Here is a 27,328-nt window from a genome sequence, read left to right on the forward strand (position 1 = left end):
GTTATTCCTGGTACAGAGATGCTGTGGACTTATACACCCCTTAGTGTAGTTTTAAAACCCCTTAGTGTAGGTTACACTGATCTGAACATGCAAACTTTGTCTGAATGTGTTGTTGCAGGCCATGGGAGTATGCCAGATTACAGAAAAGATAGGCTGACAGTTCTTCCTAGGACAGCCATCTCAGAGGTTCCCATGTGCTCCCAGCAGGGAGAGCCTTAAGCCAGTGGTGTCTACTCCAGCATTATATAACCCAACAAGGTGGAAACAAGCAAAAAGGTTTTCTGGTTCTTCTGAAAAAATAAGACTGCATAATATAAAATCTTTTTGGCTGTAAGAGGACATGGAGTTATTGCACTCCTATGAGCTTGCATATAGGCAAGGACCAAACGCAAACAAATCCCAAACCAAGGATTCCTTTACTGGGGTAAGACGAATAAGAAGAAAGAACAGGAGCACCCATTGCCTTGTGTTCTCACACTATTCAAGGTTGGGAGGCTCACAACTCCATGCCTTCCCAGTGCCAGCTATCTGAGGCATCCATCTTTTCTATCTGCTCGATTGGCTGCTAAAAGCTGTCTCTGTTTGATCAGGATGAGCTACCCTCTTAAGAAGTCTGAGACAGGTTTAGAGGCAAGTAAATGGGACAACTAGCATGGTGCACAGCTCTGACAGAACTTCACTATAATATTCTGCAAACTTCCAAGTGGGTTCTGATGTGCATCACTCTTGAACAAAGTATATGGATTACCCTTTTAAAATTTATTTATTTTCACAATCCACCTACATATGGAATTGCCAGATTGGTCCATAGCTGGAAAAGAATTGAAAAACTGGCCTATATTGCACATGTTCCTTAGGCTCATATTGGTCTGAACCAATTGCTATGTTCTGAGCTGACTAGAAAAGCAAGGCGATTTCTTCTCAGTAATAAGATTGTACAAGGTTGTTGAAGCACTTAGTTCCTTCCATTGATGAGTATCTCTGCTCTACCATTTTATAATTTCCCAAATCAATACTCAACCCAACAGAAAATTTCTGTGAACCATAACTCATTAAGCTTTAGTACAATTTAAGACAAGGGCCTTGCATGCATGAGGCCATCAGGCACTGATATTGACTCTCCAGGACATTTTTAAGGCTATTTATATCACAATAAAGTATCTTTATTAGCTTCATCAATCAAGAAAAAGGCCGTGTTTTGGCCTGAAAATGACTTTGTCTTAGTCTTGGCAAAGGAGAAGAATTAGGATTCCTGGGATCCATTATCTTCAGTCTCATTTGAAACAATCTAATTGCAACCATATGTAAGAATTTCGGGCTGCTAAAATAAGTGGGAGAAACATTGCTAATTGTGGTGTTACCTTTATAATCAGAATGGCCTTTAGGTGCTATGCAAGAAGTTACTGGATGGAAAGTGTCAACAACTAGCTCAAACAAGATGGCATCCTTTTGCAATGAAAATAACTGTAATGTGATATATTGATTGAGAAAGCATTGGCTCAGCAAAATCTAGGTTCAAATCCTCATCCATTGACAAAGCTCAGTGAGTGGGCTTAGGACAGTAGTTGCCAACTCACTTCCCCACAGAACACTTGAAAATTGCTGATGGTCTTGGCCAGGGGTCAGCAACCTTTTTCAGCTGTGGGCCAGTCCACCATCCCTCAGACCATATGGTGGGCCGGACTATATTTTGGAAAAGAAAAGAAAAAGAACAAATTCCTATGCCCCACAAATAACCCAGAGATGCATTTTAAATAAAAGCACACATTCTACTCATGTAAAAACACCAGGCAGGCCCCACAAATAACCCAGAGATGCATTTTAAATAAAAGGGCACCTTCTACTCATGTAAAAACATGCTGATTCCCGAACCGTCCGCGGGCCGGATTGAGAAGGCGATTGGGCTGGATCCAGCCCACGGGCCTTGGGTTGCCTACCCCTGGTCTTGGCTGACCCCTTAATTATTTATCCACTTGTTGTATCAGTTGTAGTGTGCTATGTCAGATGTTCTGTGATTTGTAATTCCACAGAATTCAAATTATGATACAATAACACGCCCTCCAACATTTATCAGTAGAAAATTGGGGCACATGTCAGCTGGCTCGCTTGCACAGGACCATGGCACCAAATGACGCACAAGCCTCCCCTGCTGCAGCCCCTACCTGACAGCTGCTCACTCTCTTCCCTCCTCAATTACTATCTTCGTCCGCACTGCACCTCACACCGCCATGACTTTGGCAGCAGCAGAGAGTGGCTGGCAAGAGTGTCATGGGCATTTGCGGCTTCCACTCCGGCGGGGAAATGCTTCCCCCCACCCCCAGACACAAGGGTTCTGCTTCACAAAGGTTCCCTTGCTAAGCAGAATCGCCTGCTGCAAGTGCCGGCTCATTCTCCTCCCATGCTAGGATTATATAAGGACCCAAAAGGAGCTCTAAGATGCAGCTTTTCAGTTTGGGAAAACACACATGCAGCAATCAATTGCCATAATTTAAAATGCTGGATCAAGAAAGACCTTCATCTTGGGGGCTCGTCTCTGCTCTCTATAGCAAATACCACACACACTCACACATAACATCTGCTGTTAATAAGCTTGGTACACGATGACCTGGTGTCCTTTGTTGCCAGTACCATCTGTTTTTAGCACTGCATCCGTCAGCATCTCTGGTGTGCATGCTGTCATTTGTGGATGACTATATTTAGTTTACATACCTTGATTAACAGGTGGTATCAAGCTGGCATTGCCCACTAGTTTCTATCAAGACCAGCAGAATGTACTTATTAGTATTCCAGTCCAGCAGCATCAATTTTCTTCTCTCCTTTTCCACCCTCCTTGCAGATTTCACACCTCAGGCTTTGCTTACCTGGGAGTAAGTTAATAGGAGCAGTTGTTCAGGTAAAGAGACAGCAGGTTGGCATCACTCGCAGGGGCCTCTGAGATTAAGCAATAATGCCAGAGCTTTAAAGTAGTTACAGATATTTGATAACTAATTGGTTGGGAAATCAATTTATTTTAATTACACCAGTTAAATAAAGCAGAGAGATAAAAAGACTTTGAATTCCTGTGGTGCTAAACCACTGTCAAGGGGAAAGTGAGTGTGCGAGAACCCATTATATCACTGCTTTTATGCCACCAGGGGCTTTTAAGTTGCTGAGAAGGCTTCTTATGAACGTAGCTATGCTCTTATCTCCCTGAGGTTTAGAATTAGAAATGCAAAGAGATTATTTCTGTAGCCTGTTGCAAACGTCTGCTGAGGAGTGGGAAGGTGAGACTATTACAACCTTGTGTTAGCCGAGAAGTTCTAATCATTTTTCCACCCTGCTCTAGTCTTTTTTGCTGCTTAGGCCCTAAAATGCAATGAATTTGACAGGCCATCTGTCTGTGTGTTTCAGGGCGTGGGTGGGTGTACACATACATACATACACACAAAAACGTTTTAAAAAAGGTATGAAAATCAGTCTAGTAAGCTCTGTTGAAGGTTAAAACAGAAAGCTTCTTATAAAACCTGCAACACAATAAGATACTTGTTTATAGTTATTATTCTTAAGCTAGCCGTGAATCAGCTTAGTATCAGGCCTTATCCATGTCCCTCTTCGAGAGATCAATTGATCCTTACAGCCTTTGCTTCCTTCTTCCCAAAGATCAGTTATAAATCAGCTCCTAACTTTCATGCTGACAGTAAAAAAGAAAAGAAGAAAAAGTCTTCCATCAAATAAACCCTGCCATTTCTTTTTTCTCTTCTACTTATTTATTTATAACTGCATCTTCCTTTGGAAAGGCTCATTGTGGGTGCAGGGATGAAGGTGAGTTTAGATCAAAGCTCCCAAGAGACCTCATTCCCGGCATTCTTTCTCTCTCGTTTCCTGCCTCAAGCCCTTTTCAAATAATTCCCTCACACAGCCCACAGTGGACAAAAGTGACACATCCGTGACATGCAGAAAACTCAAAGATGCTAGAAGAGGAGAGAAAAAGTTTACTTTAGTTCCCTACTTAATATAAATGGCACAGAATCTCTTATAGTACACCTTATATACAGTACTAAAAAATATTAATCTCATCTATCTATCTATCATCTCCCAAGAGAGAGAGAGAAATGAAGAAATTGAAGAGACTCAAAACCAGACACCTGATGTGACTACCTCCCTTTGCTTAAATGCAGAGGTAGCATTGCCCATCCCTTTGTGTTTAGTCCTAGACCTTTGTATACATTCTTGATTCTTTCTTAGATTCTTCTTGCTTTTGACTTGTTAGCATGGTCCCTCCAAACAGGTTCACGTTTTTGCTTACCCAAACCTACACATACTTAGAAATCTTAAACTTCCCTTTCAACTCAGCTGTGTTGCAGCTCTTTCATGCTTCCTGCCCCACTTTATTTGTTAGTTCACAGAAAGAAAAGCAAACTATCTTCAACTTGCCTGTACCTTCCTGTAAATGAGGCACCCTAAACTGAACAGAGGCATTGTGGATGAGTTGTGTGTGTGTGTGTGTGTGTGTGTGTGTGTGTGGTGATCATTATTGTTAAAATGAATAGAAGCAGAACAGCTGAGAGTGAATCTGCCACTTGGTGCCTTTCTTGATGAGCATCATTTGCTGATGGTGTTTCAGAGCTGGCCTTGGATATGGAAATGAGACTGTGCATATGTGTCTTGCTCAGAAAGCTGTTCTTAGCTTTCAAGTAGGAGCAATATATGGGAAGCAAAGCAGGTAGGTTAAGCGCATCAGAAGATTCGTCAATGCTAGACTTTTCTTTACATTTCTCTGTGCTTCAACAACCAGAGCAGTATGCACACTAAGAACAATGGCAGGGATGGATATAAGAAGGCCTCACTTTCCATTCTGTGTCATAGCATCACATGCAGCACTGTTTCCAACCTGCTGCACTTCATCTTCCATCAAAAAATATGTTGTCTCAACGCCCACTGTGGTGAAATTATGTTGCCATTACATTATCTCCCTCTTGGACTACTGCAACGCGCTCTACGTGGGGCTACCTTTGAAGGTGACCCGGAAACTGCAATCAATCCAGAATGCGGCAGCTAGACTGGTGACTGGGAGTGGCCCCCGGGACCACATAACACCGGTCCTGAGAGATCTGCATTGGCTGCTCCCAGTACGTTTCCGAGCACAATTCAAGGTGTTGGTGCTGACCTTTAAAGCCCTAAACGGCCTCGGCCCTGTATACCTGAAGGAGCGTCTCCACCCCCATCATTCAGCCCGAACACTGAGATCCAGCACTGAGGGCCTTCTCGGTAGTGGCACCCGCCCTGTGGAACGCCCTCCCTTCAGTTGTGAAGGAAATAAGCAGCTATCTTCTCTTTAAAAGACATCTGAAGGCAGCCCTGTTTAGGGAAGTTTTTAATATTTAATGCTGTATTGTTTTTAACACTTGATTGGAAGCCGCCCAGAGTGGCTGGGGAAACTCAGCCAGATGGGCGGGGTATAAATAATAATAATAATAATAATAATAATAATAATAATAATAATGTATTCCTTCTCATTAATTTCAGTGCAAAGAAAACATCATGAAAGGGTGGTTGTGTATCAATTATGTATAGTTTGAGGACTGAAAGCAAGAACAACATCAAATACCAATCATATTCACTGGATTGATTTCCATTCCAGACAAGGGATTGATAACCGATAACAGGCAATTTCTATTTCTGTTTTTATTTCTGTTGGAATTCTGTGGCCTCCCTAATGGCAACTGCTTATATCTTCACTAACATGTCAATATCTCTTCCATCTTTGCCTCCTCCAGCAGAGCTGCAAAAAATTATAAAGTCACTGCATTTATAAAAGATATTAGTGGTGACTGGTGAGATGTATTCTGCTAGCAACACATAGAGATGGGCTTATCACCAACTTTTGTGGGATAACCAGCTTCATATAACCAACATGCTTGAGTCTAATTAAAGTATGAAGGAGTTAAAACCATAAGAGTGCCCTGCCAGGCTTAGCTCACCTTGGGAGGGATTAGGTAATCAGCACTTTGTTCCCCTTCATTCCACCTGAGAAGCTCAGGGTGTGAGAAGGCCTGAGCTAGTTGCTGCAACTCAGACCACATGGCTGTTACAAGCCAAGCTGAAGTTCCTATACCAATAATTTAGGAACTTCCACCACTGTAACTAAGTCATGTTTTACTACCTATGCAACCTTTTCCTGAATGCTGTATGGAAAAGCATATGAATCTGACCTTTGAAGAATTTGTAAGTAAACCAATTTTTAACTTATCAAATGTGTGGTCTTCTGTGCTGGGGGAAGAGGGACATTTTGGATCTCACAAGGGCAAATTTTAAAGGTCTAACAACCTATATGTCCATGTTTACCTTTGCTGCATATTTTGTGGTTTTAAATCTGCTGAGGTTCTCTCACCAAAGACTACTTGCCCCAAATCTTGATCTTTGCATCCAAGATATGTGTGTGTACACACATGTACACACACACACACACTTGCACCAAGACTTTTTTGATCCTGTGCCTGTGACAGCTGCATGAGAAATAACAGGGCAATGGATGCAGCTTTCTTCATCACTGCATCTCAATGCTGGATACTTCTGTACTTGTTATGTTGCTATCTGTCAGGCACCCTGAAAAGGCCCACATAACATATGGGAAAATATGCAAGGGTGTTTCTGCAGTATAAGCGATATACTGTATGTGCTTATTATTACACAGAGATTAGTTAAAAGTGGGAAATGTGTTGCATATGAAGATGAAACCGCTATAATAACATTGACTGCATGAGAAGCAAACCTATTAATGTTATGGATCAGTTTTTATCATCTCTGATGAATTATTTTTTTTTATTCTGTGCCTTGCTTTGCTGATGTCTTTCTTCATTGATCATTCCTGTGTTTGTAGAATGATATTTGGGTGTGGGAGAAGCAAGGCAGGAAGCTTTGAAGTTCTCTCTCACACACACATTTTTGCTTCTTCTTTCTCTTTTTCACCTGTACAGTGTCTCTGTCTTGCCCTCATTTTCCTCCCCTTATTCTCCATTCCTTTCAGGGTTCGTCTTTACATCGATAAGCTATGACTTTAACTAATTCTTCAGTAGCTGCATTGGGTGCCTTGATATCGCTTCTCCCCACCCCTTCTTTCACTGTGATCTATTACTGTTTTGCTCCATCTGTCTGATTGTCATTTTGCATTTTAACTGGGTTTAAGGGCATCAGGTGCTGTAGTTCTCTGATATAATTAATTAATTAATTAATTAATTAATTATACCCCGCCCATCTGGCTGAGCCTCCCCAGCCACTCATATGAAAGAATGTTTCATAAAGCCTAGGCAGGCTTGATCATTAGCAAGCATTAAGGAGTTCCAGCCAAACTTCCCCTCCTTCTCCCCCCCCCAATAAATGTCCTTCAAACCAAGCATTCAAAGAACTGAGTTGTTGTTTTAAAAAAACCTTCTCATAATTGATCTATTTCAATGTTTAAAAATATTTTCTAGAATTTATCTGTTTCATCAAATACTAAATATTGTTCTATGCATGTCTAAAGGTAAAGGACCCCTGACAGTTAAATCCAGTCGCGAATGACTCTTGGGTTGCGGCACTCATCTCGCTTTATTGGCCAAGGGAGCCAACAGTTTTTCCGGGTCATGTGGCCAGCATGACTAAACCGCTTCTGGCGAAACCAGAGCAGCACATAGAAATGCCATTTACCTTCCCACCAGAGTGGTACCTATTTATCTACTTGCACTTTGATGTGCTTTCGAACTGCTAGGTTGGCAGGAGCAGGGACCGAGCAATGGGAGCTCACCCCTTCATGGGGATTCAAACCGCCAACCTTCCAATTGGCAAGCCCTAGGCTCAGTGGTTTAGACCACAGTGCCACCCGCGTCCTTGCAAGTCTACTTCAATGTAAAGTCCACTATGTTCAAAGGGACTTACTCCCAGGTAAAGGGCATAGGAGTGCACCCCTGAATTCTGAAGTCATGACCTCATTCACCTTTGCAAATTCTAAATGAGCAAAATGGAACAAAGTTTGTTGGTTGTTAATATTTATAGTATACATTCCTACATATGAGGTACCCAAAGTGATGTAATTATTACTATGAATCTGGTTTCAAGGTTGGGGAATTGTATGTAGGGGAAAGCATTTTTCCCAAAGCTACTCATTTGACCTGATGGCTACTCAAGAATTTTGAACACAGAATTCCTATGTTCAATTTCAATGTTGGCCACAATAGAGACTATCTCACATGTGACATTCATTTTTTGTGCAAGTGAAAGCAAAAAAAAATGCAGTGTCTATTTTTCCTTGTGTACAGGGTTTTCTTTTTAGATAAATGGCTTCAAGTTACAAGAAATGAGATTCTGACTAAAAATCAGGGCATATTTTCTGACTGTAACAGCTGTTCAACAGTGGAAGCAACTCCCTTGGAAGGTTTGGGGACTCTCCTTCACTGGAGTCTTTTAAGCAGAGGATGGGTGGCCATCTGTCATGGATGCTTTAGCTGAGATCCCTGCATTGCAGGGGGTTGGACTAGATGACCCATGGGTCCCTCTCAACTCTATGATTCTATGAAAACATGTCTATATGTTGAAAAAATATTAATGGAATTTTCAAACATAATGTACCAATTTTATTAGGGGTGGGCATACCCCTTCAATCCCTCATGGAATCAATCCAGTAAAAATCAGATGGATAACTTTAAGTAACTACGATCCATAAATTATATCCAGATTTTAGACATTCATAACCCAGGTGTCTTGTTTGGAGGAGCCTTGAGCTCTTAGATAATATGTGATAATAGAAGACACGTAGTGCAGCAACATTGCTGAAGCCAAGCAGGTGCAGGTCTGGATATGAGAATCTAGAACTTTGATGCAAAATAGACATTCAGTGGAGGGTAAACACTGTTGCCTCATCTGCTATGTCCTTCCCTGCCACCCCTATACCAGTATTCAAAGGAATACCTTTTACAGAAATAGTAGCAGTAGACATGGATGTCTATTGCTGTTTTGTATCAATTTTTCATTTTGATTGGGGTGGGGAACCTTTGGCCCTGTAGATGTTCCTGCACTACATCTCCCATCACCCTGACCACTGGTCATGCTGGCTGGGGCTGATGGGAGTTGTAGTCCAACAACAGCCAGAGAGGCTATATGTTCCCCACCCCTGATCTTGATAATCACTGTCTTGAATAGAGAGATGAATGTTCTTCATAAATAAAATAGGGTTGAATTTTTGCTGTGGTTTTTCTTTGCCGTTGTTTTCCCAAATGCATCCCTTTATTTCATGCTCCAAGCCCTCTGGCATTGGTATAATGTTTTATTTGTCTTTTGAAGCCTTGAAGTTGTATTTGTCTTTAGAATCCTTCCACACGTTTTTTGCACCATGCTTGCTTCTAATGCAAGGTTAAGTATGAACACAGCCTGGCAAACAGTTTGTTGTTCTTGGTCTCAGTAGTATTTGGCTACTCTTGTGCAGCTATTTGCTTGGCTTAAGAAGCCAAAGAATTATAGAGTTCAGGAACATCCTAGGGAAGTTTAATGTCTGTCATTGGTGGTAGTTGGTAGGTGTAACAGGTCCGCCCATTGTGTATCCATGAAATGTTTTTTGGCTCTACAAGATTCAAACAAGCATCTATACATCAGTGCAGAAATCTAACAATCCACTTTATTCCTCTGCTATGTACTAATGCAATTCTAGAAACGAGGTTTTCTTTGCAGAGAGAAATAACAATGGCAGGCTAGGATTTTGATGGCAGCCTCATGAGCCATGTTGGAATGGGATGTTCTGTTTTCAAGAGGTTGTGTTTCTGTCCAAGAAGCACTTGGACAACCACTTTCCTCCCATGCCTCCTGTAGAGGAAATTTTCTCAGCCCTCCCTCCCATAGTTTAGAGGCTTCCACTGGGGCTAGCTGCATCTGCTTGGTTAATAGGGCCAGAAATAAATTTTACTGTCATCCTTCTCTTAGGGAGAACTACACAACAATAGAACTCTGAGTCACCCAGGGGAACTGAATGTTGAAAGATTCAAGACTAGCAATATAAAGTACTTCTGTTAGTTAAATTAACGAATTCTCTCCCATAAGACGTATGGGACTTTGATGCCTTTAAAAGAGTATTTGACAACTTGATGGAGGGCACAGCTATCAATGGCTACCAGCTAGGATGACTATGTTCTACCTTTGCTCTTGGAGGCAGCAAGCCTCTGACTGCTGGTGGCTGAGGGACCACAACCAGGGAAGAATTTTGTCTTGGGTGTGGTGAGAGAGGGGAGCTGCTTGCAGCACCCATTCCGGCCACTGGATGATACTTAGGTCAGCTTTTGTCAACCTGGTGTCCCTCCAGATGTCTTCAACTACAACTCTCATCAGCCCTGGCCAGCACTTTGTTGCTCAAGTCGATTTTTTTTACATGCTTTCTAATGTATTGTGGTATTTTAGGCATTGTGACATGGCTGCTTATTTGTGCTGATTGTTGTCTAGCAAGGTTTTGTTGTAATTGTTGATAGTGATTTTTCTGTTGGTATTTTGAGAGTTAAATTTATTGTGTAATATTATATACTAAATGGATTGTGGACTGTTACTTTATTTGATATAAGTTGTTTATTTTAAAGTCGTTTTTTAATTATGACTTATTTACTGTGCTTTTTTTCTGGGAGTACTTAAAGGTAGGCAGTACCGGGACACTTTTTTTTCAAATGTCCAAAGTGTGGCACTTACAGTAACAACTTCCTGGTGACTACCAGCACCTTTTTTTCCTTTTTCTAAAAAAACCTGCTTATTTGCATTGGATCGGACTGTAGGTTGTGGGATCTTTCTTGTATGATTTTTGTTTCTACAGCTTGTAAACTGCCTTGTGTGTATAGCTATATAGAAAGGTGGCACATAAATCAAAAGTGAAACGAAATGGGAAAATAGTGTGCTCAGGTCCTGCTGGATGGCTTCAGATTTGCCACTGTGAAAGCAGGATGATGGGTCCTTGGCCTGATCCAGCAGTACTCTTCTTACATTCTGATGAAAAGAAACCATCTTTGTTTGCTTTGCTATGATGTCGTTCCTCCCCTGCCCCTTTCTGTATTGTGTCTAACAACAGCATTTGCTTTCCAGGATAACACTTTACAACACTTTAGAGAATTTGCCTGGCTTGTTTACTCTGGCTGCCAGGAGTCGGCATTGCTTTGCATTGAACAAGTAGCATTTGATCCCGTTTTATTTCCCTTCCTGCCATTTTGCTGCTGGCTCTGGAGGTGGCAGGGGGCTAGGATGGGTGGCAAGGGAAGTTGTTAGCTGAATCCTGCAAATTCATGTGAAATGGCAAGATTACAGCTGGCTCGTCAGCACTTGTGGTGGTGTGATCCTTAAGGGAAGGCAGGCTTTAGCAGGTTGCGGTGCTTTCAGAAAGAGGCAACTTAACATTTGCAGGAGAAAAATGCACTGCACTCTTTCCAAACTATTTTTAAATCCTTTCCTCTTTTGTGCTTTCTTTATGCTAAGATTTCAGGTGTGTCTCCCTGTGTGTGTTTAAATCACTAAGGTATACCCTCCACCTGTATCTATTTATGAAATGCAGGGTCATAGCTCAGTTGGTTTTACAGTAGTGCTGATAACGCCAAGGTTGCAGGTTCGATCCCTTTATGGGACAGCTGAATATTCCTGCATTGTAGGTGGTTGGACTAGATGGTCCTCAAAGTCCCTTCCAACTAAAATTCATTCTATGATTCTATGAAACATTCTACTGCATCTTGAAATTTTACCTAAATCATGAACATATTTGACACTTGTACCTCCTAAACTGGTGTAGTACTGTCTGTCTTAACTGAGCTGGCCTTTACAACTTTGCTATCGTATACTGAATATGAGGCATTCTTAGCACCAAAAGACATGCTGGCTTTTGGCACCAATGTGACTGTCATCAATACATGTGGACTGTTCCATTAAAGAACTGAAATATATTTTGGGTCTGAGTGTCTGTAGACATTAAGTCACCCATAAAACACATTTTTTTTCAGAAAAAGTAGATATATTGATACAGATTTATGTAAAAGCATTCATACAAAGGCTGGATATCTTCTCCAATAACCTTAAATTATGCTGCCAATTACAGCTATGTAAAATGTATACTAGGAAATGTTCAGATGTAATTATTGTTATGTTCATTGATCCTTAATAAACATTTATAGTTGCTTAAAATCGGATGGGTGCTATGCAGTGGCTGTCTGGACATCAACTAACTTGCCAGTTAATATTCTGTTAGTATTGAATTAACACTTATTACCCTCTGTTTGAGCAACTTGATGCAAATCTTTATTAAGGTGTGATCACAGGGCAAAGTGTTACGCAAAATAATGTATATACTTGGAATTTTCACATCTGGCTGTTGATTTCATCCACCCCAGTTTAAAGAAAAAAACCTATCTTATTGCACAAGCTGCCAAGGAATTAATAAAAGCTTTGGAGAAACTCAGTGATGTCCTCCTCTACCACAACTGTATGCACAAGTGAGGGCTGAATAAGCTCTGTGCATGGACTGAGACTGGTTTTCCATGCAGATTCTCTGGATTTTTTTTTTTACTGAGGACAGATGGTCATGTTTCTGCCTTTGGTCAGTAGCATGGAGAGTTAGTGTGTTATATTGGATATACACTTGGGTTGAACATACTGGAGCTTACTGGGTGAATTTGGGCAAGTCACTATCTCTTGCCAGATTGTTGTGCAGGTGTCTCTTCCTGTGATATTTTCACACCTTTTCATGATTAGAGATCAGATTTGCATCCAGCAATGCTGAAGAGAGCAAATAGAGACTTGTTTGCCAGTGGGGACAACCAGGAAAGGAGGCTGTGAATGTTTTAGCAAAGCAGTGATCTGTGTTCTCAGTATATGGATCAGACCTACATTCGGTTTGAAGAACTCTGTAAATGTCTGACTTTTCCCCCAAGAAACCATTTGAAACCCTACTGCCAAATAGTTTTCTTATCTTTAGGTTCCAATCTTCATTCTTCTGCTCTCAAAATACACTTGTGTGAATAGAGCCGACAAAAGGTGAGAGAACAACAGCCCTGGAGACTGGAGGCTTTACAGAATAAGAAATACAGAGCAAGTGAAATGTCTCTTCGTATTCTGTTCATCGTTAAAAATATTGAGAGCAAGTTTTCAAACTAGCCTATGAAACTTAAATCAAGGCACAGAGCAAAATAATCACAATTCATAAAAATAGATATTATATGCCTGGCATTTATGTATATTTGGTTGAATGAGCTGCCTTTTAAAAGACAGAAAACAGAATAGCAGCTATCATAGGAAGGTAGGAGGCTGCCCATTGGTTGAGCTGGCTGGTCACAGCTCTCTTAGGGTTTCAGATAGCAAATATTAGCCCTATCTGGAGATACAAGGGATTGTACCTGGGACCTCCTACATGCAGAACAGATGCTCTACCATTGAACTATGACCCTTGATCAGAAAAAGGGTTAAGGACTCGGCTTAAACTCCCCAGAGACAAAGTAGCAAAGGAAAAATATGCATCAAGTGAGATATAGAGGCAAACTGAAGGGTTTTCCTCCAAGCCAGTAGAAGTATCCATTGACCTAGGAAACATCAGGAACAAGCTGCATTGAGTCTCGTTTACCATAAAAAAGGGCAGGGAGTAAATGTTGAGAAAAATGCATACATGCATGTCCTGCAGCTCCTGGTGGCAACAGATACTCCTCTGCATGCCTGTGAGAACATTCAGAACTTTTAAGTCTGAAATCTGCAGCAGCAGCCATATTTATTCATTTATTATATTTATTATATTTATATCCTGTGCTTTTTTCTTTTAAAAAAAGGTTTAGGGGTACTCTCATTTCCCTACTCATATTGAAATGCTGCCCTCAATGAGGCCAAACTTAGATTCACAAAATGTTTAGGGGTATGTGTACCCCTGCATATCCCTAGAAAAAAGCACTGTTTATATCCCAGGGAGTTTAAGGTGGTATACATCTTATTCCACTTCCTGGTTGGTTGGTTGGTTGGTTGGTTTGTTGTTTGTTTGTTTGTTTGTTTGTTTGTTTGTTTTCTAAATCAACAACCCTGTGAGATAGGTCATATTGAGAAGCAATGACTGTCCCATGGTCACCAAGTGAATGCTTTTCTTGGAGAACCATCAAATCTAGATGCTGCTAGTGACAACTTAATTCAGGCCTGATCCAAATCACACCTAAATTATTATTATTTTCTAGTTGGGCCCAGTCTGAACCAGGTGCATAAAAGTTCACACACCATTGCACTAGGCCACTGCTCTATATAATATGTAGAACTGTTATTCACATGCTTTCTTCAAACTGCATGGAGAGTTTCCACACCAACACAACACAATCCTCAGCCTCATCTGGCATCTAATATTGATTGCAAACCTTGTCACTTCTGCAAAGAGCATGTGTACAGTACATTGCAGTCAGGACTAAATGAAGGTTCAAAAGAGCTGTATATTTTACCATTGCACTCCAAATTGCATTTATATGTTTTGAGTACTCAGCATGCTCCTCCTTCAAAGCAATGGTGGAAATGTGTTAGGTAGTTTGAAGTGCTTCTGTAAACCAAAACACACCATTGTTTCCCATCCACTTCTTTTTAGCGTTGCCTCTCATTTTCCCTCACCTGTGAAAGCAAAGGGCAATGTTAGCAAAATGATAATCTTGCCTGGGAATAATTGATATTAGGTAGTGCATTCAGCGCAAATTTGATGGAGCTCCATAGCAGCAGTTATTCCAGATTAATTGCTCTGGAGGAAAAGGGCTGTGAGATTCTATGTATAGCCTCCTGGGTCAACTTCATCCTCTAGATGCAGCTGGGCCTGACTTTTTGAGAGCTTTGTTATTCTTTTACATAAAAGAACTGAATGACTAATGTAGCCTGCAAGGGCTGTCAGTCCCCCCTCCTGCTAGCAGATACCCCACTGTTATCGACAGCTGCAACTAGGGGCATGCCAGGTGGCAAACTGTACTGTGTTTCTGTCTGCCCTACATCTTCACCCTCCTTCCTCTCACCTCTGTATCACCTGGTTTTTCTAAGGACATTTAGGCAAGCACAATGGAAGGTTGCTAAAAACAGATCAGAATTCTCGTACCGTTTAGGCAGCGAATACACTGTATGGAGATCTGCTGTTGGCTAGGGGGCAGGCAGCAGCAAGTTTCCAGGAAAGATTAAAATGTCTAGTATAGCAATGGGCAAGAAAGGGGGTAGATAGCACACAACTCTAATGCCAAAAGGAGCTAGCGGGAGCCAGAACTGGAGAATAAATGCATAATGTAACAGCTGCATTCCTATAACAAACAGAAAGTACAGTTCATAGCCCTGACCTCTCGCTCCTTAAGCTGGCAGGGGGCTGCGGATATTTTGAGTCTGCTCTGCATCGAGCATCTAGGTACATATGGCGGGGAGGACTAAAAAGACTTTCACTTTATGTTCTCACTATTGGCAATGTCAGAGAGAAGCTTGTAGCCTGGAGATAAACAGTGCAGAAAACTTAAGAGGAGTTCTTGAACTCTCTTTAAAAAGCAGGGAGGGAAAGAATAAGGAGGGAAATAGTTATTCACACATTTTTGGGACTGTCCTCGCCATTGCACAAAATAGGTAGTTTTAAAAAGGGTAGTATACTGTAAACTTTTGAACCATACAGAGGTTCCTCTGTAGAGAAAGCAGAAGATGGCATGTCATGAATTCAGATTGCTTGAACCAGGGATGAGAAACCTGTAGCCCTCCAGATGTTGTTGGACATAGTATATGGACAGCAAGTGGAACTGAAAGTTTTTTTTTAAAGTGGGCTCATATCACATCACTTGTGTGGATGTCTCTCACTGATAAGTTGTTTCCAGTCAGGTTTCATATCCTGGAAAAGGAAATTTTACAGACCTGGACAGATGTGTAGCCCAATACAAGCATGGTTAAAAATAATAATAAAAAGAACTTGGCTAATTAAAATATACTACAGTATAGTAACAATTGTAGTGGATTTTTGTGTGGATGTGTTTGTGCCTCAGGGAGTGTTTGGATGGATGGAGAATATTACAGGCTCTATATGCAGAAGATTTATTTGATACCAGTATCTGTCTTTTTCATCCCATGCAGGTGTTTTATAGAAGACAAAAGCTCCAAGGTGGCCTGGTTAAATCGTTCCGGCATCATTTTTGCTGGACAAGACAAGTGGTCTCTGGACCCCCGAGTAGAGCTCCAACAACTTTCTCTTCTGGAATACAGCCTCCGGATTCAGAAAGTGGATGTCTATGATGAGGGATCATACACATGCTCAGTGCAAACACTGCATCATCCCAAGACTTCACAGGTTTATTTGATCGTTCAAGGTAAGAAATCATGGCGGGCGGTCAGTGGCGGACCTACATTTTGGGGGCCCTGGAGCTTGAAATGATATGGGAGCCCCTTTGTAACCCACAATGAGGTCTGGGTAACCACTGTTATCTTCTTCAATGGGGGTTTTCTATGGCAGATCACTACATTTAAAAAAACAGCAACTCGGATTTTGATTAAAATTGCTGTACTGGATTATTTCACATGCCCAAGTCACTGGTGTGAATTAAAAATTCATTTGCACCATAGTTTTTAGAAACTGATATATGAAAGCTAGGAGCTAAATGGCACCTTAAACCTAGGTTATGGGCACAACAATGGAATGTCTAGGCATGCTTTTTATAACAAGAATACAAAGCTGAAAATGAATGAATTGCAGCTAAAATATTATGTTCATTTTTCACATGGTCTACTCCTTCCCCTGCCCATACCCTAATATTCTTAAGAGGGTCTCTTCTCCAGTCTTCAGTGAGTAGCTGGAAGTGGGCAGGCAGAAAAAGTTCCTCCTTTCCTTCCAATCTGTAGTTTTAACCTGAAATCTTAGGCGTAGCACCATACCCAGAACTCAGAAACTGCTTTCACTAATGAAATTCCCTGTTGCAAAATGTGATTAGAACAATAGAGGTTTCGAACACTGACCAGTCTTTAGTCATTCTTAATATCTGATTAAACAAGGGTTCCAAGGGCACCACAGTGCCTGAAGTCTTCAGCCCTTGCCCCGCCCAATTTTTTAAATGAAGTCTATTGAGGGACATTTAGCAGGTCATAGAATTGTAGAGTTGGAAGGGACCATGAGGGTCATCTAGTCGAGCTACATGCAATGCAGGGATATTTTACCCAATGTTAAGGTTAAGAGTCTCATGTTCTACCCATGGGGATGTTTCCAGATTCAAACTGCTGGCTTCTCCAGCCAAAAGGATTAGGCAGTAGGCAATTTTAATTCATTAGTTCACATCATGAATGCAGAAAGGCTTATGACTTGATAAATGCTATCAACTGAACGATTTTGTTTCTGTTTGCACTTCTGGGAAAACTTGGCTGCTAATTCACAGTTGCCCTTCCACAAAACCAAGCAAACGTGTGATAGTTGCAGCTAACATGGCTGATAACCACAGTGGCTGGCCACTGTGAGATCCAGTTGTTGTACTAGATGAGGTTCTGGCCTGATCCAGTCGGTTCTTCTGATGTTATTATGGGATAACATAAGAATTAGGCCTTAGTCAAACTGGTGTTTTGTGCTCAAAGCTTCCCGCATTTTTCTTGACTGCCTAGCGCTCCCAGTTCTCTGCTTTTGCCAGATTTATTCACAACTTTATTAAAAGGAAACAATAATTGGCAGCACAAGATATGCTGGGACTGAAGTGCCATAAAAGGGAGATGAATTTGAAACGAGAGAGAGAAAACGAGCGCTTTTCAGCAGGCTTTCAGTCGCACCTCAGCTGCTGAAGCTCTGGCCTACAGAAGCTTTTCACAATCAAAGTTCTCTTTGAACACATGTGAATAATGCCTTTTGTGAAGGTTGCTCTACTAATTGCAGAGATAAAATTACCATCAGCGGAAAATATGATTTTTTTCCCCTTCCCTGCATGAAGCGTTAGCCAGCCATCTCCATTTGGAGACCTTATGCCCTTGACTCTCTGCAAATCCAACAGGATGCTTAAAGATTACAAATTTTTATATGCTCTTTCTCCTGATTCTGTTTAAAAGTATATTTTGTCAACCTACAAGCCACACAAGATACATATGTGCATATATGACATACATAGGACCATTTCGTTGAGAGACAGGTCAGGACATAAATTTAGTAATGAAAAAGAAAAATAAATTATTGACTTTTTTCTCAAGTAGGTACTGGCATTAACAAAGTCATGTAAAAACTAAGCAAAGCACATACAAGATCAAAAGCAAATGTCTTAGTCCCTATATTGATTATGAAAACACATTTTTACAGCCACCAAAATCACAGCTGTTATTGCTGGCTATGTCTATGATCACTTGCATCACACTTTTGCTTCTCTATGTGAAATACACACACACACACACACACACACACACCTGGGGATGATCAGTACTGTTCTATGGAGGTACACACACATACCACACTGCTATGAATTTTAAAGAACCAGGATGAGATTCTTATTGGAACATTAAATGTAACCAATTGGTGCAATAACAATAAGACAAAAATATTAGACGTTTATATTGGATATGTCCCATTCTATTTGCTGATATAAAGTGCATTCTGCTGGAACCGTTATATTCCATTTTGTGCCAAGAATGTACTTCTCATGCGCTTGCTGCCTACATGCGCCACGGTGAGCACCTTCTCAGGTCAACTCCTTTTGAGGTAGACGTGCTGATGTTGCAGGGCTGTGCCACCTCCCACCCCCAATGTTTAACTTGTCTATGAATGAAATAGGAGAAACAGGAAGCAGCTGCTTAGCCACCTATGTATACTGATAAATATCACCCCACCAGTTTCCAGCCCCTCTGTATCTTCTTCTTCTTCATAAGAAGAAGAAATAATAATAATAATAATAATTAATAATAGGAAGAGGAATTGAGGAGAATAGATAACATGGTTGCACACTAATTTGAAAACCTATGTGTACAGACCACATGGATAGCAGATGCCCCTTTAGATGGTGTGAAGGTATGTGCAATTGTAAATGACTACGTATAAAAGCACACTGGAAAAAATAGCCTCTGCACATTTCAAAGGCTATGTCTACATAGCCTTTGCCTTTGTTAATCTGGCTTTCTTTCTTTTGGCCTCCTTGTTTCTCTGCATATCTGCTGGTTCCCAATCAATACTACAGCTTTTGTCCATTGCCCATCTTTGATCAGTTTTGGCTCTGCCTTGGCCATCTATAGCCCATCCATGGCATTTGAATTCTCTTGAAAGTACGGAACTCTACAGTTCTTCTCAGAACATTATTTTCTTACTGAGCTGCATTGTATTTTTCTCAATGTTTAACTAAAAGTTAATTTCATGTAATTGAAACTCATTGCTTCTCCCTTCCCCTCCTCCTCTGTAGATTTGGTGAGCAATCATTCTGTAATTGATTGTTACATTGATCTTTAAATCTCTTGTACCCACATTGATCTCTTCTAATGTTTCTATCTAGAAGGAATGTATATTTTACTTAACATCTCTTATGTCTATCTAGCTCTAAAGTGATGTATTCCTAACAAGCAGTATCATTCTACTAAAAAAATTGCTTGTACAATCTGGATGCCCAAAGCAATTTTCATTATTGTTGATGCTACATTGTTACTCTGAATCTCCTGTTATTTCTACAGGCAGAACCTCTTACAATGTTTTCCCTCTACATTTACTTCCAAATCATGACGGAATCAGAGTGTACCTTTTTCATTAACAATAGCCAACACTCAATAATTTAACATGCCTTACTTAATATATGGCACCAGTGGAGAAATGATCAGATCTGAAATCTGCAAATGAAATGGCCGACTGACTGACTTTTATTTTTTTTCTGGCTTCACATTATATTCACCCCCAGTTCTTCATCTAAATGTGCCACTCATCCATTAGCCTGGTGAAGTTGTGCTGTTTAGTCTTAACTGTACCAAGATGACCTTTGACTTGCCATTGGGTTTTCCATACCTTTCAATGCTGTCATATGCCAGAGTGGCTTCTGTTGCTGCTTGGTACAGCGCATTAACTTAACTGCGGACATTATTTCTTTGTGTATGATTCTAACTAGGCAAAAAGGATCAGCAACAAAATGTTGCAGCATATTATCACTTCCTAATAAGTCTTTAAAAGCAGAGACATCACCTTGCCAACAAAGGTCCGTATAGTAAAAGCTATGGTTTTCCCAGTAGTGATGTATGGAAGTGAGAGCTGGACCATAAAGAAGGCTGATCGCCGAAGAATTGATGCTTTTGGATTATGGTGCTGGAGGAGACTCTTGAAAGTCCCATGGACTGCAAGATCAAACCTATCCATTCTGAAGGAAATCAGCCCTGAGTGCTCACTTGGAAGGACAGATCCTGAAGCTTAGGCTCCAATACTTTGGCCACCTCATGAGAAGAGAAGACTCCCTGGAAAAGACCCTGATGTTGGGAAAGATGGAGGGCACAAGAAGAAGGGGATGACAGAGGACGAGATGGTTGGATAGTGTTCTCGAAGCTACCAGCATGAGTTTGACCAAACTGTGGGAGGCAGTGGAAGACAGGAGTGCCTGGCGTGCTCTGGTCCATGGGGTCACGGAGAGTCGGACACGACTAAACGACTAAACAACAACAAGTCTGCTCCAGTGCAGGGTTCCCCACAGCCATGCTCTTCTCGTGTTTTTCTTCTCCCACTGATATTCAACATTCCTTGGCTACTACACATACTTGGTTTTATATCCTCAAGTTATAAAAAAAACTGGCTCCAGGATTACCTTCAGACTGTGTTTCTGCTTCTACAGAAGGAGTGCAACCCCATCCAGAACAGACATTGGCCAATCCTGAACATGGGAACCGCTCACCCAAAGCTTCCATCTTACCAGGATTTAAATTCAGTTTATAACCCCTCATCCAGGCACTGTTCTATAACATGGCTGGTGAGAGTTTGCACTTCTGCAAACCTCAGGCTACCCCTGAGCATGCTGATCCTTACTTTATGTTTTTCAGTGCCTCTCTTTTGGCTCACTTCTGTTTGTACTTGCCATCTGAGTTTGCTGTTTTAAGGTGTTATGATTTCCAGTATTCATATAGTGAGTTCACAGCTCAAGAATCCTTCTGCATCTGTTGCTTAATAACTTTCATTTGCATCCAACTGCTGTTTACTTGGCTGCCCTGATGCATTTTTTTATCAACTTTATTACGAAGTGGTGGCCTGAGAGATGCAGGTGGCTTGGGCAAACTGCCCACAGCTAGCAGAGATTCAGTGACCACTGGGTGTCTGCAATTTCATCCATGCCAATGGCCATGGGCATTTTGCTGTCCATGACAGCTTACCATCAGCACCGGACAGCTGCTTCCGTATATACTTGAGTTCTGATATTCCTTCAAAGGGTGCTTTATGGTTTAAAGTTTGTGGACTATATGGATGTTGTGAAAGTGAGGCTAAGACAGACTGCAAATGAAGTCCCACTCAGTTCAATGAACTAGAACAAACAGAAAATATGTGTGCCAGAGACTAAAAGGATGCAGGTGACAAGTTGAAATGAGCAATACCACTTTACTACTGATATTCCTGATATTTCATATTTTATACATTTCCCTTCATAGAAGGCTCTTCTTGAAGGAAGCCTGGAAGTGTAGCAATACCAGATATTTATGTTGTGCTAGATGTACAAGAATAGAACAAGAATAAAAATATAATTAATAATAACATGCTGAGAAGCTGCAGATTTCACCTAAGCATCACGCAGTACAAATATTTGTGTGATTGTGACACTTACTGATGTACATGTAGGTTTTATATATTCCGCCGTAATCTCTGTCCAGTACAAGACATGGGTGTCCAAAACATTTAATTGTATTTCCTCTTCCTATAATATTATTCACTTTACATCATATCTTGGTGGGATTTTTTTCTTTAGCTTTCTGCTGCTTACTTGAATTAGATATTTTATTTCTTCTATTAAATACCGATCTGTTGAAAGATACCACCTTTCTCTCACCCTTGAGCCAACATGATGCCAGCTCCACACACTAGTGTGCAAGAATGAAAATGTTCAAGCATTATGTGTTTTGTTCTTAGTTGGAAAATGGCTGTTTTCTGTTCAGTTGGTCACAAGAGGCATAACAGGTCAGCCCAGAAAACAGAAACTTGAGGAGGAAAGAGTGACCTAGTTGCTATGGGAAATAGCGACTTTACTGCCCTTCTGACTGGCCAAGAGGTTGGGAGTTAGAACAGTAACTATGCAATAGTGGATATAAGTTAAACTGGCAAAAGGCAGGAGTGAATAGTTGGAAAATTCATGAGAGAAAAGGCTCGAATTCAAAAGAAACCAGGATGGAGAGTATTGCAAAAGAACCAGACTCCAGTAACAAAAGAAGCATAGCTGAAAGCGTAAAGGCTGAAAGCTGCATTGACAATGGACTAGGATGAGCTGAAATTGATTTATTCTTAGGGCTTAAGAATTCTTAAGTATCTTGCCTTCCTTTTCCAAATTGTTCTTATAGTTAACTACTAAATTTGTTTTCTAAGCAATAGCCCCCAGCTCCCAGAAACATAATCATGGTAACTGTTCATTTCGTGCTTTTCAAGTTTGTTGTGGGTTAAACTTTGGTCTGATGCCTTGATTTTCACCCTATCACTAATTGCCTTACCATGCTACCCAGGACAGTCAGTTGGCAGAGTCAGTAAGTAAATTATAGAGATTATAGGGCTGCTTTAAGGGATTTCCACCTGGCAGTCTGGATGATCACAGGAATTGAATTAGCTCATGGCTCACCTCCTGTCCTTTTTAAGGTGCAGGCTGTGGCCCACGCAACAGTTCACATTTCCAATTTCTTTCCTTCCATAAGAAGTCAAAGCTTATAGGTGTCTGTTTGCCTGTCCCTAGATATAATAGTTGGATCTGTCTTGGCAGACCTCTTTGGTAAATGCTTTCCAATCCTGCCTTATTTGGCTGGAGACTGAAGTAGGTGATACAATGAATCCCTTCAAATTTAATGCGATGCCATTAAAATTGTATTTGAAATACTTTGGGGGCAAAGTAGTACTTTCAAATCCAGTGCTAGGCATCCCTCATCCCTAATATTTTCAGCTTCATTCTATAGTTGGGTGACTCAGTTTTCAGAAGACTGATAAGCAGAAAACACCAGCGATTAGACAGATGGTATTTTTTTCCTGTGCTCTACAGTACATTGTATGACTTCCAGACTTCCTTCTCCCATAATTTTTCTGCAGCATTGAAACTTATTCCATACAACAATAATAGCTAATGTTTCTTCCCTGCTTACTTCAACATCAGGTAGGGCTAGTTCTTGCAGGTCTTGAGTTTACTTTGAGTTGCTTCACATGTTGCAGTAGAGTCTCCCTTCTACCGTATACTTTGCAAGGAGGAGACTCTTGAGAGTCCCATGGACTGCAAGAAGATAAGATCAAATCTATCCATTCTTAAGGAAATCAGCCCTGAGTGCTCACTGGAAGGACAGATTGTGAAGCTGAGGCTCCAGTACTTTGGCCACCTCATGAGAAGAGAAGACTCCCTGGAAAAGACCCTGATGTTGGGAAAGATGGAGGGCACAAGGAGAAGGGGATGACAGAGGACGAGATGGTTGGATAGTGTCTTCGAAGCTACCAGCATGAGTTTGACCAAACTGCGGGAGGCAGTGGAAGACAGAAGTGCCTGGCGTTCTCTGGTCCATGGGGTCACGAAGAGTCGGACACGACTAAACAACTAAACAACAACAACAACAAATGTGTCTTTCCCTCCCTAAATGCTCTGGTAGCTATGAATAGCTATTCCTGGAATACGTTAACAGAGTTGTATGTGAGTGCACGTTATAACATGGGAGTCACTTAGAAATGCAACTATCCTGAAACTGGATGGAATTTCAAAACTTCCTTTCTGTCTCAGCCTGAAGGGGAAGTGTGGGGTGTTATGTGAGGGAAGAAACTTAAGTAGTGGACAGATTCCATCAGAGAACTGATATGAGCCAAGGGTGACCTATGCACATGTACACAGCTAATAACTCCACAGATGGATGGATCTGTCAATATCAGTTCCTCTTATTTTCTAAAAAATAAATAAATTCAGCCTTAAATTCAGTTCTCCACATTTCCATATCAGTTTGCAATTTTGTTTAAATTCATCAGCATTTTAGTGTGAAAAGGGTGCTTGAAAATGGAGCTCTGTGAGTTCCCAGGATTTTCTGGGGGAAGCCATGGACTTTAAATGCATGGTGTGTATGTAACCATAGTCTCTTTGCCACAATGCTATACCAGTTTTTATCAACTCCCAAATGCCCAATTTGTGGCTTTTATTGTCAAACACATTGTAATAGACACTGTAAGTTTCCCTAAGAGTTTCAGGGAGTGAAGGGTGGGATATTAAATGTAACAAAATAAACAGGTATGAAGTCAAATCTAAGTAATTGTCCTGTTAATGGCTAGTTTGTGGCCACTTTATAACAGATGAGTAAATGATACAACTGTTCATGTCCCAATGTGATTTCAGCTTTGAAGCATCTGAGAATCACACCTTCTTACTTCACCTACATTTAATAGTCTTCTCACTTGAACAGGTGTACATCTGTTTTTCACTTCTGTAAGTGAGGAAAAAGTCATATTCTAGTGACCTAAGGCTTACTTGTCACTCTCACATTTAAAGCCCACCAATTGTAAGAAACTCCAGTATAGCGTTGCTATAATCCTTTACTCCTTTCTCAAGCCCATGTCCAAAAGTACTGTTATAAACTGTTGCCAACAAATGTCTGTCAGTAGTTTCCTTCCACATTAATGTAAGAAGCATAGTTCTTAATTTCTGTTTGTTCACAAAGTCATTTCAGAATGGAAGTACTGCAATCCCTCATTTCAGTTCCAAGGGTTATGTACATACACGAAAATCACAAGATCTTTCAGGAACTTGAATTGTCCTGTGAGATCTCACAAGAGCATCCCAGAGCCACCCAACCCACTTCTAACTGGTTCTTACATATATGTTCCGTGTTTAAAAAGGGTATCAAATACAAATGAACTATCAGATATCAAACATACAGGCAGAGCTTTCATATCATCATATATCATCTGAAACACAATGCTTTCCAGTTGAGTCGTTTCATATATTCATTGGCCAGCTCAGTTCAGCTGCTCAGTAGCACCGGCTCAATCACCTGCGGGAATAGAGAACCTACAGTGCTGCCCTGAAACGCTTTCCCTTGAAACTCTACCTATCAATAACTTCTCAAGCACAGCTTGTGTAGCAGAAGTTAGTCTAAGCCATAGCCATCTTCTCTGTTGCCCACACATCTAAAGTTTAATGAGTGCTGTGTGTCTGTAAGCTATAAACAAGGCAGATAAAACATTATGTCACAATTCCTCTCCTGTCAACACCGAGTGCTTGAGTCCAGCGATCTCTTGGCAGCTATGGACACAAAAGCTGTGTTTGGCTCTATGGGACACTGTTTCTTATATATATGAATTATATGCAGTGGTGGGCAGTTAAATTTCATGAAGGTCTGCAAAGTAATGACAGCAGGCACTAAGGGCGATGCAAACAGTTATGCTGGCAGAGGGAGCTGGGTTATGTGGCCCAACCAACCAAGGGGAGAGGGTGGAACTTTTCATCAATTAATCTGGGGTGGCCTAAATGTACTACAGTGAAATCCAAGCACTGTTATCACTTGTCCTTTCTCCACTACTTGGCCTCTTTAGAGCATACATTCTGCTTTTAAAGAGCTCACATTTGCTTAAGTTAAAGATGCTCACTTCTGTCAACATTATCAGCAGACTCATGATTGCAGACTAGTGATTATTATTACCACTTTCTCACAATAACCATGATTGCATGGATGAGTCCATAATTATGCAAGGGGGGGGGGAATCCCACCATTTCATGTGAAGCCATTCAGATGCAAGCTGAAGCATCTGTAGGAAAGGGGTATGGTTGGAGACCATTCTGTCTTTATCAAGAATGAACCATCAGCTCTCTTGTAGTGCAGATGGTGTGAGGAAAAGCAAATGACTGGCTTCCAAGCTAGCAGGGAGGAAAGTCTTTCTGGGGTACAAACAGCTGGATGGTACTATTTACCCTGGAGGAGAGTCAAACGAGGTAGCCTGCTCTACCATTTTTTAGAATCCTTTGTATGTCTAGGGTCTGCAGGCAAAGTCAAAGAGACAAGATGGTTTGGAAGTCTGTTTATATCACAGGTACACTCAGAATTTCCCATTCAATATTATTCACATGGAGGATGATCTGTGTTAGAATAATAAGATAGCAACATAGTTCTTCATCATCTTTAGCATCCTCTAATGAGCTGGTGTCTGCCTTCAAAAACAATCATCTCAGGACACCAAGGGAGACAAAACAAGAGAACATGTATAAATCAGATTTTAGTCAGCTACCCAATGAGATGTGAAATAGGTTCCAGGACAGATCATACCCTACAACAAACTTGTTTGCCATGATAATGTATAGACATTCCCTCTGTTATAGAAGTCTCCTTATCACACCTTAAAATTCCTACCTAGTAAAAATGTTTGTTGTTGTTGCTGCTGCTGCTGCATATTTAATGGAGGTTAAATTTTTTGGAGCAATCTTACTTAATGTTTTCTCTCATTGCCTCTGAAACAGAGACATTTCATCTTTTCTTTCAGAGCTCCAGATTACAAAGTTACACCAGTTCATTAGAAGAAGCTAAAGATAATGAAGAACTATGTTGCTTTCTTGTTATTCTAACACAGGTCATCATCCATGATGAATAATTCTGGCTAGGAAATTCTTAGTTTACCTGTTTCACATGCTCCTCATTCTATTTCTGTGATTTTTCAGAGCTTTGATTGTTACATCTGCTTTTACATTTCTGGTCAACAAGGATTTCTAGTGCCAGCGCTATTGACTTCTTTCTTTGGTCTTATTTCCTCTCTATTTGGGCTCTGTCTTTCTTTTCTCTTTGAAATATGGATCTGTTGGGGCACCTGGAGACTGCTAGCCTGATACTCCCCAAGAGCATACTTTAATTTGTCTACCAGAGGAAATTATCTGTTTTTTCATGTAGCATTTCTCACTATGGAAATATCAATACCTATATCACCAGGTGGTAAATGTTAGTGGAAGTGTAATATCTTCAGGGCCTGCCCTACCATTAGACAGGAGTGAAGGAGCTGCATTTGGTGACATATCCTAAGAGGTGTTGGAGGACAGGGCTGTGTGTCACATGCCCTGCCCTACACTCCATTAAGCCAGTTTATTGCCATGGAGGATGCTGTCCTGTCACCAGTCCTAGCAATCAGAGTTTACAACTATCAGGAATAGCAATCCTGAAAGGGTTTGCCGGTTCAGATCAGTAGTAGTAGGCAAAGGGAAGCAATTAAATCAAGAACATACTGGGCTTAAATATGAGA

The 27,328-nt window shown here is 40.9% G+C and overlaps 1 protein-coding gene across 1 annotated transcript in view; it reads left to right on the forward strand.

Moving 5' to 3' along the window:
- Positions 1-3,208: 3,208 nt before the first annotated feature.
- Positions 3,209-27,328, forward strand: part of LSAMP (limbic system associated membrane protein) — a gene marked incomplete at its 5' end in the record, with an annotated part of 235,479 nt that continues 211,359 nt past the window's right edge. The window contains 3 exons of the mRNA XM_081003904.1: positions 3,209-3,263; positions 10,617-10,692; positions 16,060-16,292. Coding sequence (XP_080860030.1) covers positions 3,209-3,263; positions 10,617-10,692; positions 16,060-16,292 — 364 coding nt within the window. The remainder of the gene's footprint in view (positions 3,264-10,616; positions 10,693-16,059; positions 16,293-27,328) is intronic.

The sequence above is a fragment of the Podarcis pityusensis genome (assembly GCF_964106645.2).
Source record: "Podarcis pityusensis genome assembly, chromosome: 4".
Lineage (NCBI taxonomy): Eukaryota > Metazoa > Chordata > Lepidosauria > Squamata > Lacertidae > Podarcis > Podarcis pityusensis.